This window comes from Cyprinus carpio, chromosome B18 (assembly GCF_018340385.1).
Source record: "Cyprinus carpio isolate SPL01 chromosome B18, ASM1834038v1, whole genome shotgun sequence".
Taxonomy (NCBI): domain Eukaryota; kingdom Metazoa; phylum Chordata; class Actinopteri; order Cypriniformes; family Cyprinidae; genus Cyprinus; species Cyprinus carpio.
Window position 1 is genome coordinate 26,358,133 of NC_056614.1, and position 15,000 is coordinate 26,373,132.

General features: G+C 45.1%; 1 protein-coding gene across 1 annotated transcript in view; it reads left to right on the forward strand.

Moving 5' to 3' along the window:
• The window catches only part of LOC109050884 (fibrillin-1-like), a 72,130-nt gene that overhangs the window by 25,625 nt on the left and 31,505 nt on the right, over nt 1–15,000 (forward strand). Inside the window, exons 19-28 of the mRNA XM_042743635.1 lie at nt 70–120; nt 390–515; nt 1,538–1,762; nt 2,793–2,918; nt 3,069–3,197; nt 4,068–4,193; nt 4,763–4,888; nt 5,423–5,545; nt 5,638–5,763; nt 6,304–6,429. Coding sequence (XP_042599569.1) covers nt 70–120; nt 390–515; nt 1,538–1,762; nt 2,793–2,918; nt 3,069–3,197; nt 4,068–4,193; nt 4,763–4,888; nt 5,423–5,545; nt 5,638–5,763; nt 6,304–6,429 — 1,284 coding nt within the window. The remainder of the gene's footprint in view (nt 1–69; nt 121–389; nt 516–1,537; nt 1,763–2,792; nt 2,919–3,068; nt 3,198–4,067; nt 4,194–4,762; nt 4,889–5,422; nt 5,546–5,637; nt 5,764–6,303; nt 6,430–15,000) is intronic.

Consider the following 15,000-nt stretch of genomic DNA (forward strand, 5'->3'; position numbering starts at 1 on the left):
GAAACATTAAAGAATCTGTGTTAGTGTGTCCGGTGTGTGTGGAGTAAAGGTGTGTGTTGTGTGTTTCAGATCCGTTCTGCTCTAGAGGTTACGCTCGGGTGAAGGGGACCATCTGTGAGGGTGAGATCTCGAGTCACGCTTCACTGTCTGCATGCTCTCAGAGTCTCATATTCACCTGCTTCACGTCTCTGTGTGTGTGTGTGTGTGTGTGTGTGTGTGTGTGTGTGTGTGTGTGTGTGTGTGTGTGTGTGTGTGTGTGTGTGGTGTGTGTGTGTGTGTGTGTGTGTGTGTGTGTGTGTGTGTGTGTGTGTGTGTCTGTGTGTGTGTGTGTGTGTGTGTGTGTCTGTGTGTCTGTGTGTGTGTGTGTGTGTGTGTGTGTGTGTGCGCAGATGTGAACGAGTGTGAGGTGTTTCCCGGCGTCTGCATCAATGGGAAGTGTGTGAACACGGACGGCTCGTTCGTCTGTCAGTGTCCCAGCGGGATGACGGTGGACTCAACAGGAAGGACCTGCGTCGGTTCGTATCAAACTCCAGCGGAATGCTTTTCTGATGAGTGCATCACCCATAAAACTACTCTGACGTGAATTTTCAGATTCATATTTGTGTTTGCACAGATAAACACATGAATGCTGAAATGATAAACACATTTTTGTCATCAACAAACATAATAAGTAAACATATTGAAATAAAATAAACAAATAATATAGAATTTCTATTATTCTGATATTATTTTATTTCGGCTATTTGCAACATTTCACATTTTCATTTAGTTTAAGTATTAAAATAATTAATACTGATCAATATAAAATTAAAAATATATAAAAACAACTAATTAATTAAAAATTATTAAAATATTAAAATAAAATCTGATTCAGAATATTGACAAAAAAACTATAATAATATCTCAGTGATGCTAAAATAACACTCTTCTGAACATTTCTGTTATTTTAGTCAGAACTGTTTACTATAATAATAAATATTAACATTAATCTGTTAGCCAGTGAAAATAAATTTGATTGCTAAACAAAAACAATCGAGAACAGCAATGGATTCATTTTATTGTTTATTTTTAATTTTTATTTTATTTTATAATTTTATTGATTTTTAATTACAATTCAATTTTTTAGTTTTGGGTTTCTTTTCTTTGATATAAAATACAGTAGAAACAATAGTGTTGTGAATATCAATGATAATCAAAATTTAGCTGAATTTGCAGCAGCCATCACTCTTCAATGTCACATGATCTTTTAATAATCATTATAATATGCTAATTTGGTGCTCAAGTAACATTTCTAATAATAATCAATAGCATACTTTCTAAATCAAATCAACTTAGATGCATGCTAAAGCAACTTCTAAACGGTTTTGCTTCTACTGTACACCGAGACGCTTGTGTTAAGATGAGATATTAGCATTCAGTGACTAAAAGAACGGTACACAATGAGAATGAAGTGTGAATATTATGAATATGGTTTTGGGAAGGTCTGTTTTGCATGCAAATTCCCAAAGTTTCCTGAATGTGTTGTGTGTGTTTGCAGACCTGCGCACGGAGCTGTGTTACCTCACACACGTGGACGAGCGCTGCGGCGCTCCGATCCCGGGCCGGCACCGTGTGGACGCCTGCTGCTGCTCCGTGGGCGTGGCCTGGGGCCCGGAGTGTGACGAGTGTCCGGAGAAAGGAACGCCGGAATACACCCAGCTCTGCCCTCGGCCCGGATTCTCCCACCGCGGAGACTTCATCAACGGGAAGCCCTTCCTGAAAGGTGTGAGACACACAGGCCGCTTCTGACCCGATCCATTTATCCATTATTCTGATTTCAAATCCAAACATTGTTACTGAAAATCCTTTTTCAGCATTGTGATTCTTTTTTTACACAGTACAGTGTCTTTCACAGACATGTAAATGCAGTATGTGACCCTGGAGCACAAAATCAGTCATAAGAGTCAGTTTTTGAATTGAAAGCTGAATAAATAATCTCTCCATTGATGTATGGTTTGTTAGGAGGACAATATTTGTATGAGATACAATTTTTTGAAAATCTGGAATCTGAGGGAGCAAAAAAATCTAAATATTGAGAAAATCATCTTTAAAGTTGTTCAGATGAAGTTCTTAGCAATGCATATTACTAATCAAAATTTAAGTTTTAAAGTATTTACAGTAGAAAATTTACAAAATATCTTCATGGAACATGATCTTAATTTAATATCCTAATGATTTTTGGCATAAAAGAGAATTGTATAATTGTGACCCTTACAATGTATTGTTGTCTATTGCTACAAATATACCTGTGCTACTGATGACTGCTTCTGTGCTGCAGGGACACAGATAGTATAAACACATTATTCAATGCTTTTTACTTTTGCATTTACTTCTTGATTTATATACAGTAGTCAACATTAGAAGTGGATCAGAAAAGTTCATCAAAGTTATGCTAAGACAAGAACGCATTTTGGTTTTAGGTTTCAGGACAACTTTGATTTTAAGGTGTCCTTGTGACACGTTACATGTACTTACTATTATAATAATGATAAATTATGCATAATTACATGCAAGTAACCCTACTCCAAACCAAATAGTAAGTACATGTAGTTAACTAATATTACTCAGTACTTAAATGAATAATTACACTGTAACAAGAACACCTTAAAATAAAGTGTAACCAAGCTTACCACTGACAGAAGAAGTCATCTCTACTGCCTTTCTTTTCTTGTTTCCTCCACGAGAAAAAACACGCACTGCAAACTGAGTATGTGTAGAGCTGGCTGTCCACTCATTGTTGGGTTTCTCTGCAGATATAAACGAGTGTAAGATGATCCACAGCTTGTGCACGAACGGCCGCTGCAGGAACACCATCGGAAGCTTCCGCTGCAGGTGCGACAGCGGCTTCGCTCTGGACTTTGACGAAAGGAACTGCACTGGTAGGTTCAGGGCGTCTGGTTGATTGAGAACCACTGACGTCAGTTCTTTAAAAGTGCTGTAGATCGGTGTGTGTCTCATGCGGTGTGTGTGTGTGTGTCTGTGTGTGTCTGTGTGTGTGTGTGTGTGTGTGTGTGTGTGTGTGTTCACAGATATCGACGAGTGCCGCATCTCTCCTGATCTGTGCGGTCATGGCACGTGTGTGAACACAGCCGGTGATTTCCGCTGCGATTGTTTCACTGGATACGAGAGCGGCTTCATGATGATGAAGAACTGCATGGGTGAGACTCTCACACAGCAACCACATGATTCAAGAATCATTCTGATATGCTGATTTATAATCAGTGCTGGAAACAGTTGTGCTGCTTAATAATTTTTGGGACCGTGATACTTTTTTCAGGATCCTTTGATAAATAAAAAGTTAAAAAAGAACAGCGAAATTTTGTGTTACAGTAAGCTGGTCATGTGCTGCTCCTAAGCAACTAGCTCCTTCTCAGACCAGCAGACAAATTAATAATTTTATTCAGCAAGGATGTGTTAAATGGATAAAAAGTGATAGTAGAGATTTATATTGCTAGAAAAGATTTATATTTTGAATAAATGCTGTTCTTTTAAACTTTTTAATCATCAAAGAATGGAATAAAAAAAGCAAAAGAACAGTTCAACACTGATAATAAATCATCATATTAGAATGATTTCTGAAGATCATGTGACACTGAAGACTGGAGTAATGATGCTGAAAATACAGCTGCACATCACAGAAATAAATTACACTTTAACAGATATTCACACAGAAAACAGCTGTTTTAAATTGGAATAATATTTTTAAAAAAATCTGTATTTTGGATAAAATAAATGCAGCACTGTGAGCGTAAGAGAAAAAATCTTACTGATCCCAAACTTTTGAACGGCAGTGGTTGTGTTCAGAAATAATGCTAACTATTTCTAGACATTCAGTTTCATAAGTCTCAGAAAGTCAAGAACACTGTCAGTGTAACGGCAGCTTTCAGTCTTTCAGCATCTTCAAAAACATCAAATATCAGACCTACAGTCAGTTCTGCACAGCTTTCTGCTTTTCCATTGCTCTTCTGTGTCAACATGCACTTGACAGACGTCACTCATGAAACGGTGTCTGTTGTGCTGTGTTTCAGACATCGACGAGTGCGAGCGCAACCCTTTGCTCTGCAGAGGAGGTGAATGCATCAACACTGAGGGCAGCTTCCGCTGCGAGTGTCCAGAGGGCCACGAGATCGCTCCTGACGGCTCCGCCTGCCTGGGTCAGTGTGTGTGTGTGTGTCAGTGTGTCAGTGTGTGTGTGTGTGTGTGTGTGTGTGTGTGTGTGTCTGTCCTGTTGTGTGTCTGTGTGTGTGTCAGTGTGTGTGTGTGTCAGTGTGTGTGTGTGTCAGTGTGTTTGTGTGTGTGTGTGTGTGTGTGTGTGTGTGTCAGTGTGTGTGTGTGTGTGTCTGTGTGTGTGTGTGTGTGTGTGTGTGTGTGTGTGTGAGTGTGTCAGTGTGTCAGTGTGTGTGTGTGTGTGTGTGTGTGAGTGTGTGTGTCTGTGTGTGTGTGTGTGTGTCAGTGTGTGTGTGTGTCTGTGTGTGTGTGTGTGTGTGTGTCAGTGTGTGTGTGTGTCAGTGTGTGTGTGTGTGTGTGTGTGTGTGTGTGTGTGTGTCTGTGTGTGTGTGTGTGTGTGTGTGTGTGTGTGTCTGTGTGTGTGTGTGTGAGAGAGCGTGTGTTTATGTTAATGTGATGATGGGTTGTACATTTTAACCAAAATCTTCATTTTGTACACATCCTGAATTGCCAGATTTTGGTCAGTGTTGTGTTTATTGTGTGTGTTTCTCTGCAGATATCAATGAGTGTGAACTGAGTGACAAGCTGTGCAGGAACGGTCAGTGTGTGAACATGATCGGACGCTATCAGTGCTCCTGCAACACCGGCTACAAATCCACCGAAGACCGGCTCTCCTGCGTGGGTAAGACACACGGACGCTCGCCCAAACACATGCACTTATTAAATATGATCTGACTTTTAAATACATGATTATTTATAATGAGTGTATTTTAAAGTATTAGTTATGTATATTTTTACATTTTGTATAGTTTATTTTGTTTGAAGTCGATGGAGTCAGAAAACTCAATTTGCATGTAGCTCAAAATGAACCCGTGCACGACTCAATTTGCCAGCACGGGTCACATATTACAAAAAATGGTGGTTTTAAAAAAATACGTATAGATAATCATTTAATAAATAAGGAAAATTAAAAATGGTCATGCAACCTCCACTGGACCACTTGATGATCATATGTACGGTATATACAGTATATAACCAGTGGCAGCATTGAGAATCTCCCTGGAAAGGAAACACATGCAGATCAACATACAGCAGACATATACTGGAATATTTTCACGTCTGGATGCATATTATTACTGGAGTGCCAAGTATGGACTTTAATCAGGATCTGATGCATGTAAACGCAGTCAGTGACGTGTAAATGTGTGTGTTTCAGATATCGATGAATGCACCATTGAGAACGGCGGCTGTGAGACGTTCTGCACCAATTCAGAGGGAAGTTATGAGTGCAGCTGTCGCCGTGGTTACGCCCTCATGCCTGACCTCAGGAGCTGCACAGGTGACACACACACACTGCACATCTCACACACACACACACACACACACACTCCAGCTGTACTGACCTCTGACCTCTGGTGTGTGTGTGTGCAGATATCGATGAGTGTGAGGACAGTCCAGACATCTGTCACGGCGGTCAGTGCACCAACATCCCCGGGGAATTCCAGTGCCTGTGTTTTGACGGATACATGTCATCTGAGGATATGAAATCATGTCTGGGTAAATTACACCCTCTTTCACTCATTCATTCTTTCTTTCATAGTGAGGCTGATCAGCATTCGTCACACTAATGCTAGCACGGTTATTTGAACATGTACTGTGTTTGAAATAGACCGTGTACTGTGTGCATACCATAACACAGGGTTTCCCAAACAGAGCTGATGAAATTAATAATTAGTTGCATCATAAAAATGTTGAATGAATTAATCATTTAAAAATAAAATGTATTAAATCATTAAAAAAAGTAAAAAAAAAAAAAAACCATAGAAGTAAAACACCTACCAAGATGTAATGTGAAATAAATGTTTTGTTTTTACTTAAAAACTCTTCACTTACTAAAAATTACTATTTATTTTTAACTATTATAATCAACACTCAAATAAAAAAAAAAATTGTATGCAAACATGTAAATTGCACTCAACGCAGAAATAGGGTACTTACTCAGTACTATGTTAAATGTCAAATGTCTCTTATTTTTACTTCTGTGTAACTTTATTCTGTATGTGTGTGTGTGTGTGTGTGTGTGTGTGTGTGTGTCAGATGTGAACGAGTGTGAGCTGAATCCAAACATCTGTCTGAGCGGGAAGTGTGAAAACACCAAGGGCTCGTTCATCTGTCACTGTGACCTCGGCTTCTCCGTCAGGAAAGGGACGACTGGCTGTACAGGTGAGACACACACACACACTCACTCACTCACACTCACACACACACACACACACACACACACACACACACACACACACACACACACACACACACACACACACACACACACACTCAATCACACACACACACACACACACACACACACACTCTCTCCTGTTGACTCTAGTCAGCACTAGAACATCATCTGATCTGATCAGAGTTAGAAATGTACTGTTATAGTTTACATTCTCCTTTTCAATAGTATTTTCTTAAATTGATCTGGATATTCAGTACTCAGTCAGAAGATGTGTAACAGCGCCTTCTGACAAAAACAAATATCTGTGACCCTGCAGCACAGAAGCAGTCATAAGTAGCACAGGTATATTTGTAGCAATAGACAACAATACATTGTATGGGTCACAATTATACATTTCTCTTTTATGACAAAAATCATTAGGATATTAAGTAAAGATCATGTTCCATGAAGATATTTTGTAAATTTCATACTGTAAATATATCAAAACTTAATTTTTGATTAGTAATATGCATTGCTAAGAACTTCATTTGAACAACTTTAAGAGATGATTTTCTCAATATTTAGATTTTTTTGCTCCCTCAGATTCCAGATTTTCAAATAGTTGTATCTCAGACAAATATTGTCCTTCTAACAAACCACACATCAATGGAGAGATTATTTTACAATTGGCCCTTATGACTGGTTTTGTGCTCCAGGGTCACATATTATTCTTGCTTAGTGTTGTAAATGTGTTGCTAGGGTGTTCTGGGTGGTTGTTAGGTAGTGTCAGTTGAGTCCGTCTCTGTTTCTCTCTCACTGTCTCTCGCTCATATTTTCCGTGTTTTCGGAGCATGTTTTCCTCGTCTGATCTGAGTCAGTGCGCAGGAATCCTGAGGGGCCTCATGTTCTCGGATCGGGATTTTTGCACGTGAGGTTGAGTGAGCTGAACGCTAGAAGACATTCGGCCCAGATTCCTGAGTGCTGATCAGTGGCTAACGAAACGGGCCATTAGAGCCGCTTAACCCGTTTAATCCCACCGTAAAAAGGTTTTCATTTATAAAGCTCTAAAAACCTTACTGACTGATGTTTTAGTGCACTTCCTGCAAATATAGAAAAATAAAGGGTCTCAATGAAATATGTGCAGTGTCACATGGTTAGTGCAAATTGATACATGATCAAAGCAGTTTACTTCCTGTTTGCATCTTGAGAAGATGACATAAAGTATGTTAACATAAAGATTTTTGGTCCACATTATCTTTAAGGTGTCTAGTATTTATATATGAATTCACAATTATTAAATATTTTTGAGTGTGTTCATAGAATGAGTAAACATGTGACCGGGGGAATAACAGTCAATTTAGGTATACAATATTAAAGGGGTCATATGATGATGCTAAAAAAACATTATTTTGTGTATTTGGTGTAATGAAATGTGTTTATGCGGTTGAAGGTTAAAAACACATTATTTTCCACATAGTGAACCGCCGTCTAGAGTGAGCCGCCGTCTAGAGTGAGCCACCGTCTAGAGTGAACCGCCATCTAGAGTGAACCGCCGTCTAGAGTGAGCCGCCGTCTAGAGTTAACCGCGGTCTAGAGTGAACCGCCGTCTAGAGTGAGCCGCGGTCTAGAGTGAACCGCCATCTAGAGTGAGCCGCCGTCTAGAGTGAGCCGCGGTCTAGAGTGAGCCGCCGTCTAGAGTGAGCCGCCGTCTAGAGTGAGCAGCCGTCTAGAGTGAGCAGCCGTCTAGAGTGAGCCGCCGTCTAGAGTGAGCAGCCGTCTAGAGTGAGCAGCCGTCTAGAGTGAGCCGCCGTCTAGAGTGAGCAGCCGTCTAGAGTGAGCCGCCGTCTAGAGTGAGCAGCCGTCTAGAGTGAGCCGCCGTCTAGAGTGAGCAGCCGTCTAGAGTGAGCCGCCGTCTAGAGTGAACCGCCGTCTAGAGTGAGCCGCGATCTAGAGTGAGCCGCCGTCTAGAGTGAGCCGCCGTCTAGAGTGAGCCGCCGTCTAGAGTGAACCGTGGTCTAGAGTGAGCCGCCGTCTAGAGTGAGCCGCCGTCTAGAGTGAGCAGCGGTCTATAGAGTAAGCCGCTGTCTAGAGTGAGCCGCGGTCTAGAGTGTGCCGCGGACTAGAGTTCTAGAGTTTGCCGCGGTCTAGAGTGAGCCGCCGTCTAGAGTGTGCCGCGGGCTAGAGTTCTAGAGTGAGCCGCGGTCTAGAGTGAGCCGCCATCTAGAGTGTGCCACGGACTAGAGTTCTAGAGTGAGACGCGGTCTAGAGTGAGCCGCCGTCTAGAGTGAGCCGCGGTCTAGAGTGAGCCGCCATCTAGAGTGAGCCGCCGTCTAGAGTGAACCGCGGTCTAGAGTGTGCCACGGACTAGAGTTCTAGAGTGAGACGCGGTCTAGAGTGAACCGCCGTCTAGAGTGAGCCGCGATCTAGAGTGAGCCGCCATCTAGAGTGAGCCGCCGTCTAGAGTGAGCCGCCGTCTAGAGTGTGCCACGGACTAGAGTTCTAGAGTGAGCCGCGGTCTAGAGTGAGCCGCGGTCTAGAGTGAGCCGCCGTCTAGAGTGAGCCGCCGTCTAGAGTGAGCCACGGTCTAGAGTGAGCCGCCGTCTAGAGTGAGCCACGGTCTAGAGTGAGCCGCGGTCTAGAGTGAGCCGCCGTCTAGAGTGAGCCGCGGTCTAGAGTGAGCCGCCGTCTAGAGTGTGCCACGGACTAGAGTGAGCCGCCGTCTAGAGTGAGCCGCCGTCTAGAGTGGGCCACAGTGAGCAGAGGCCGGAGGCCTAGAGTGAGCCGCCGTCTAGAGTGAGCCGCCGTCTAGAGTGAGCCGCGGTCTAGAGTGAGCCGCGGTCTAGAGTGAGCCGCCGTCTAGAGTGAGCCGCCGTCTAGAGTGAGCCACGGTCTAGAGTGAGCCGCGGTCTAGAGTGAGCCGCGGTCTAGAGTGAGCCGCGGTCTAGAGTGAGCCGCCGTCTAGAGTGAGCCGCGGTCTAGAGTGAGCCGCCGTCTAGAGTGAGCCACGGTCTAGAGTGAGCCGCCGTCTAGAGTGAGCCGCGGTCTAGAGTGAGCCGCGGTCTAGAGTGAGCCGCCGTCTAGAGTGAGCCACGGTCTAGAGTGAGCCGCCGTCTAGAGTGAGCCGCGGTCTAGAGTGAGCCGCGGTCTAGAGTGAGCCGCCGTCTAGAGTGAGCCACGGTCTAGAGTGAGCCGCGGTGTGTGGTGAGAGGCGGTATGGAGTGAGCCGCGGTCTAGAGTGAGCCGCCGTCTAGAGTGAGCCGCCGTCTAGAGTGAGCCGCGGTCTAGAGTGAGCCGCCGTCTAGAGTGTGCCACGGACTAGAGTTCTAGAGTGAGCCGCCGTCTAGAGTGAGCCGCGGTCTAGAGTGAGCCGCCGTCTAGACTGAGCCACGGTCTAGAGTGAGCCGCCGTCTAGAGTGAGCCGCGGTCTAGAGTGAGCCGCCGTCTAGAGTGAGCCGCGGTCTAAAGTGAGCCGCCGTCTAGAGTGTGCCACGGACTAGAGTTCTAGAGTGAGACACGGTCTAGAGTGAGCCGCCGTCTAGAGTGAGCCGCCGTCTAGAGTGAGACGCCGTCTAGAGTGAGCCGCTGTCTAGAGTGTGCCACGGGCCAGAGTTCTAGAGTGAGCCACGGTCTAGAGTGAGCCGCAGTCTAGAGTGAGCCGCCGTCTAGAGTGAGCCGCCGTCTAGAGTGAGCCGCCGTCTAGAGTGTGCCGCTGTCTAGAGTGTGCCGCGGGCTAGAGTTCTAGAGTGAGCCGCCGTCTAGAGTGTGCCACGGACTAGAGTTCTAGAGTGAGACGCGGTCTAGAGTGAGCCGCCGTCTAGAGTGAGCCGCGGGCTAGAGTTCTAGAGTGAGCCGCGGTCTAGAGTGAGCCGCCATCTAGAGTGAGCAGCCGTCTAGAGTGAGCCGCCGTCTAGAGTGAGCAGCCGTCTAGAGTGAGCCGCCGTCTAGAGTGAGCCGCCGTCTAGAGTGAGCCGCCGTCTAGAGTGAGCCGCCGTCTAGAGTGAACCGTGGTCTAGAGTGAGCCGCGGTCTAGAGTGAGCCGCCGTCTAGAGTGAGCCGCCGTCTAGAGTGAGCCGCGGTCTAGAGTGAGCCGCCGTCTAGAGTGTGCGCGTCTAGAGCTAGAGTTCTAGAGTGAGCCCGCGGTCTAGAGTGAGCCGCCATCTAGAGTTGTGTGACGGACTAGAGTTCTAGAGTGAGCCGCGGTCTAGAGTGAGCCGCCGTCTAGAGTGAGCCGCGGGTCTAGAGTGAGCCGCGGTCTAGAGTGAGCCGCCGTCTAGAGTGCCACCGCGGTCTAGAGTGTGCCAACGTCTAGACTGAGCCGCCGTCTAGAGTGAGAGCCGCCGGTCTAGAGTGAACCGCCGTCTAGAGTGAGCCGCGGTCTAGAGTGAGCCGCTAGAGTTCTAGAGTGAGACGCGGTCTAGAGTGAACCGCCGTCTAGAGTGAGCCGCGATCTGAGTGAGCCGCCGTCTAGAGTGTGCCACGTCTAGAGTGAGCCGCCGTCTAGAGTGAGCCCGCGGTCTAGAGTGAGCCGCGGTCTAGATTGAGCCGCGGTCTAGATTGAGCCGCGGTCTAGAGTGAGCCACGGTCTAGAGTGTGCCGCGGTCTAGAGTGAGCCACGGTCTAGAGTGTGCAGCGGTCTAGAGTGTGCTGCGGTCTAGAGTGAGCCGCGGTGTAGAGTGTGCCGCGGTCTAGAGTGTGCCACGGACTAGAGTGAGCCGCCGTCTAGAGTGAGCCGCCGTCTAGAGTGAGCCACGGTCTAGAGTGAGCCGCCGTCTAGAGTGAGCCGCCGTCTAGAGTGAGTCGCCGTCTAGAGTGAGTCGCGGTCTAGAGTGAGCCGCGGTCTAGAGTGAGCCGCCGTCTAGAGTGAGTCGCCGTCTAGAGTGAGCCACGGTCTAGAGTGAGCCGCGGTCTAGAGTGAGCCGCGGTCTAGAGTGAGCCGCGGTCTAGAGTGAGCCGCCGTCTAGAGTGAGCCGCGGTCTAGAGTGAGCCGCCGTCTAGAGTGAGCCACGGTCTAGAGTGAGCCGCCGTCTAGAGTGAGCCGCGGTCTAGAGTGAGCCGCGGTCTAGAGTGAGCCGCCGTCTAGAGTGAGCCACGGTTCTAGAGTGAGCCGCCGTCTAGAGTGAGCCGCGGTCTAGAGTGAGCCGCGGTCTAGAGTGAGCCGCCGTCTAGAGTGAGCCACGGTCTAGAGTGAGCCGCGGTCTAGAGTGAGCCGCGGTCTAGAGTGAGCCGCGGTCTATAGTGAACCGCCGTCTAGAGTGAGCCGCCGTCTAGAGTGAGCCGCGGTCTAGAGTGAGCCGCCGTCTAGAGTGTGCCACGGACTAGAGTTCTAGAGTGAGCCGCCGTCTAGAGTGAGCCGCCGTCTAGAGTGAGCCGCTGTCTAGACTGAGCCACGGTCTAGAGTGAGCCGCCGTCTAGAGTGAGCCGCGGTCTAGAGTGAGCCGCCGTCTAGAGTGAGCCGCGGTCTAAAGTGAGCCGCCGTCTATAGAGTGTGCCACGGACTAGAGTTCTAGAGTGAGACACGGTCTAGAGTGAGCCGCCGTCTAGAGTGAGCCGCCGTCTAGAGTGAGCCGCTGTCTAGAGTGTGCCACGGGCCAGAGTTCTAGAGTGAGCCACGGTCTAGAGTGAGCCGCAGTCTAGAGTGAGCCGCCGTCTAGAGTGAGCCGCCGTCTAGAGTGAGCCGCCGTCTAGAGTGTGCCGCTGTCTAGAGTGTGCCGCGGGCTAGAGTTCTAGAGTGAGCCGCCGTCTAGAGTGTGCCACGGACTAGAGTTCTAGAGTGAGCCGCGGTCTAGAGTGAGCCGCGGTCTAGATTGAGCCGCGGTCTGGAGTGAGCCGCGGTCTAGATTGAGCCGCGGTCTAGAGTGAGCCGCGGTCTAGAGTGAGCCGTCGTCTAGAGTGAGCCGCCGTCTAGAGTGAGCCACCGTCTAGAGTGAGCCGCTGTCTAGAGTGAGCCACGGTCTAGAGTGAGCCGCCGTCTAGAGTGAGCCGCGGTATAGAGTGAGCAGAGGCAGGCGGCTTGAGAACGGTGCGGCTGGCGGATTCTATAAAGGAGCGTACCTTGGTCTTGCAGCAACCACATGTGACCACCCCGGGCTGGACGCTGCCAAGTCCACGGTGAAAGTCTATTCTGTGATCCACAGTGCACAGTTGATGTATTTCCTCAGTGACCAGCACGGATCAGCCCCAGGCATGACAAAGCGGATATCGTCCTCTTTTGGAAGACCAAACAAAGTAGTTTCACTTTCACAGTGAAACACACAGCGTCTATACGACATGGTGGCGGCGGCAACAACAATACTACAGTGAGAATAAAAGATACGCCTTCTTTCTTTGCGTGAACATCTAGGCGGCATTATGCAAATCTTCCCACATACTGACGTAGAGATGTGGGGGCGTGTTAGAATGAGCCGTTTCAGGAGGGCGTGGCAGAGTCTCAACTTTTATAAAGAATAACTCTTTGGATTTGAGACTTTAGTCTTTGTAACTTTACAGATCTTCTTTATTCACCAAGAGCTTGTAACACTACAAAGAGAAAGGAAAAATTGAAATCGCATCATTTGACCCCTTTAATTCAATTGCAGTTCTTAGTGAAAATTGCACTAAAATGTTGCAATGACAAAATATTGCACTAAATTAAAGGTTCAAATGTAACAAATAAGTTACAGTATTGATGTTGTAGCAGCACTGGTAGCACTAATATAACAATTTTATGATATATGTTACAAAAAAGTAACAATTTTGAAATGTTGATGGTTGTATTTATTTGTCTTTTATCTGTGTTTTTCTTTGAGTTTTGTATGGTTTTTTTTTATTAATATTATTGATGGTATGTTGTGAAACAGTTTAAAATAGCTGGGCTGAGATATATAACAATTTATATGACTGCAGAAATATGTTAATTTAGTACACACACACCGATCACAATGATGACTGACCATAAAACAAAATTTTCACACACTTTTCCAAAAAATAAATAAATTTGGGATTAAACGGGTTAAGCAGTTCTGAATCCTCTGCCCGTTCGGATTCACTGCTTGTTGACTTTTTGTTCCTAATTTCTTTCACATTTTCATCCTGAAAGTGTTTTGCGCACATCTGCAGCCGTTTGTTTCTCTGTGTAATTTTGCTGGTGATGATTTTAATGTGTGTCATTTATAAACGTCCAGACGCGAACTTCATTTAAAGTGATGTTTTCCAGGCATGATGGGACTGAAGCTCGTTTATTTGAGTTGTGTTGGATTGTGGGAGAGCCGCATCAGTGATTGATGAGTGCGTGAAGGTCATCACGTGTGTTTTAATTAACCGTCGGCACGTGTTAATAAGAGTGACCTCATCAGTGGGCATCAGTGTCAGGGGTGGGGCTGAGTGTTTGAGGTCAGGGGTCAGCACACACACACACACACACACACACACACACACCCCGGGACAGAGTGTGTTCCAGTGTTTCAGGATCAGTGAAGGTGTCTCTGGTTTGTTAAAAATGCATCTGCAGCATCTGTGACGATTCAACTCAATAAAGTTGTACTGAAGTGTGTCTGAGACACCAGTAGAAACAGAATAGAAGTGCATTTAAATCAGCTGAATCCTTTTAAACTAGTTATTTTAGAGATTTTAAAGCTGATATTTCGGTAATTTAACAACACATTTGCATGTTCCTGGTTCCCTGATGATTTTTGTAGTTTAATTGTGACAGTTATAGTTTTTTGTTTATATTTTGAATTTGATCTTTTCCACTGTCATATTAATTTTAGTTACATCTGTAGTAATTTTTTTGTGTGTTTTTGTCATTTTTATTATTTTTTTGTGTGTGTGTGTGTGTGTGTCTGTATGGTTTTTATAAATGTTTATTTCAGTTTTAGTTCGAGCTGTTTTGTCAAACTAAAAGAAAATGAAAAATTTATTTGAGTTTATTCAAGTTTATTGTATTTCATGTAACAAATGTTTTAATGTTTTTTTTTGTTTATTTGATTTATTTCAGAATCACTTATATTTTAAATTCTTATAATTTAATTAATAATTGTGTTTTGATTTTTATTTTAAAATAACTTATTTAAAATTGAAACTGGATTTAATTTAATTATTTGTATTATTTTAATTAATGTATTTTAATTTGGCATTTTTATGAATTAATGGTGTTTAGTAAGTGTTTTTTAAATTGTTTTTACTTTAAAATAATAAATTTTCAAATTTACATTTATGAATTAATTTTCAGTGTTTTATTAATTTTTAAGTCTGTCATGTGCTGTGCATTTATTTTGTTTCACATGTTCAGAGATTTATATTCGCCCTGCTCTAGAGAAACATTTATCACGTAGCTTCCTTCTCTTTCAGCACTTCATGTGTTTGTGTGTTAATTCTGTATAATTCGACTGACGTCATGATGAGTCTTTATTGATGAGCTTGTTTATCTGAGCACAGTTCCCATCAGGCCAGTTAAGTGGTTTATTTTGGAGTAAACACCGAAGCGCTCCATTGTTTCCTGTCTCTGGTTTTATCGCTTTGATTCGCTGTCAGCTGGATGTGTGCTGTGCATATTTTGCTGATTAGATGTGCTCTAATAAAAGCGCAGGCAGACGGAGAGG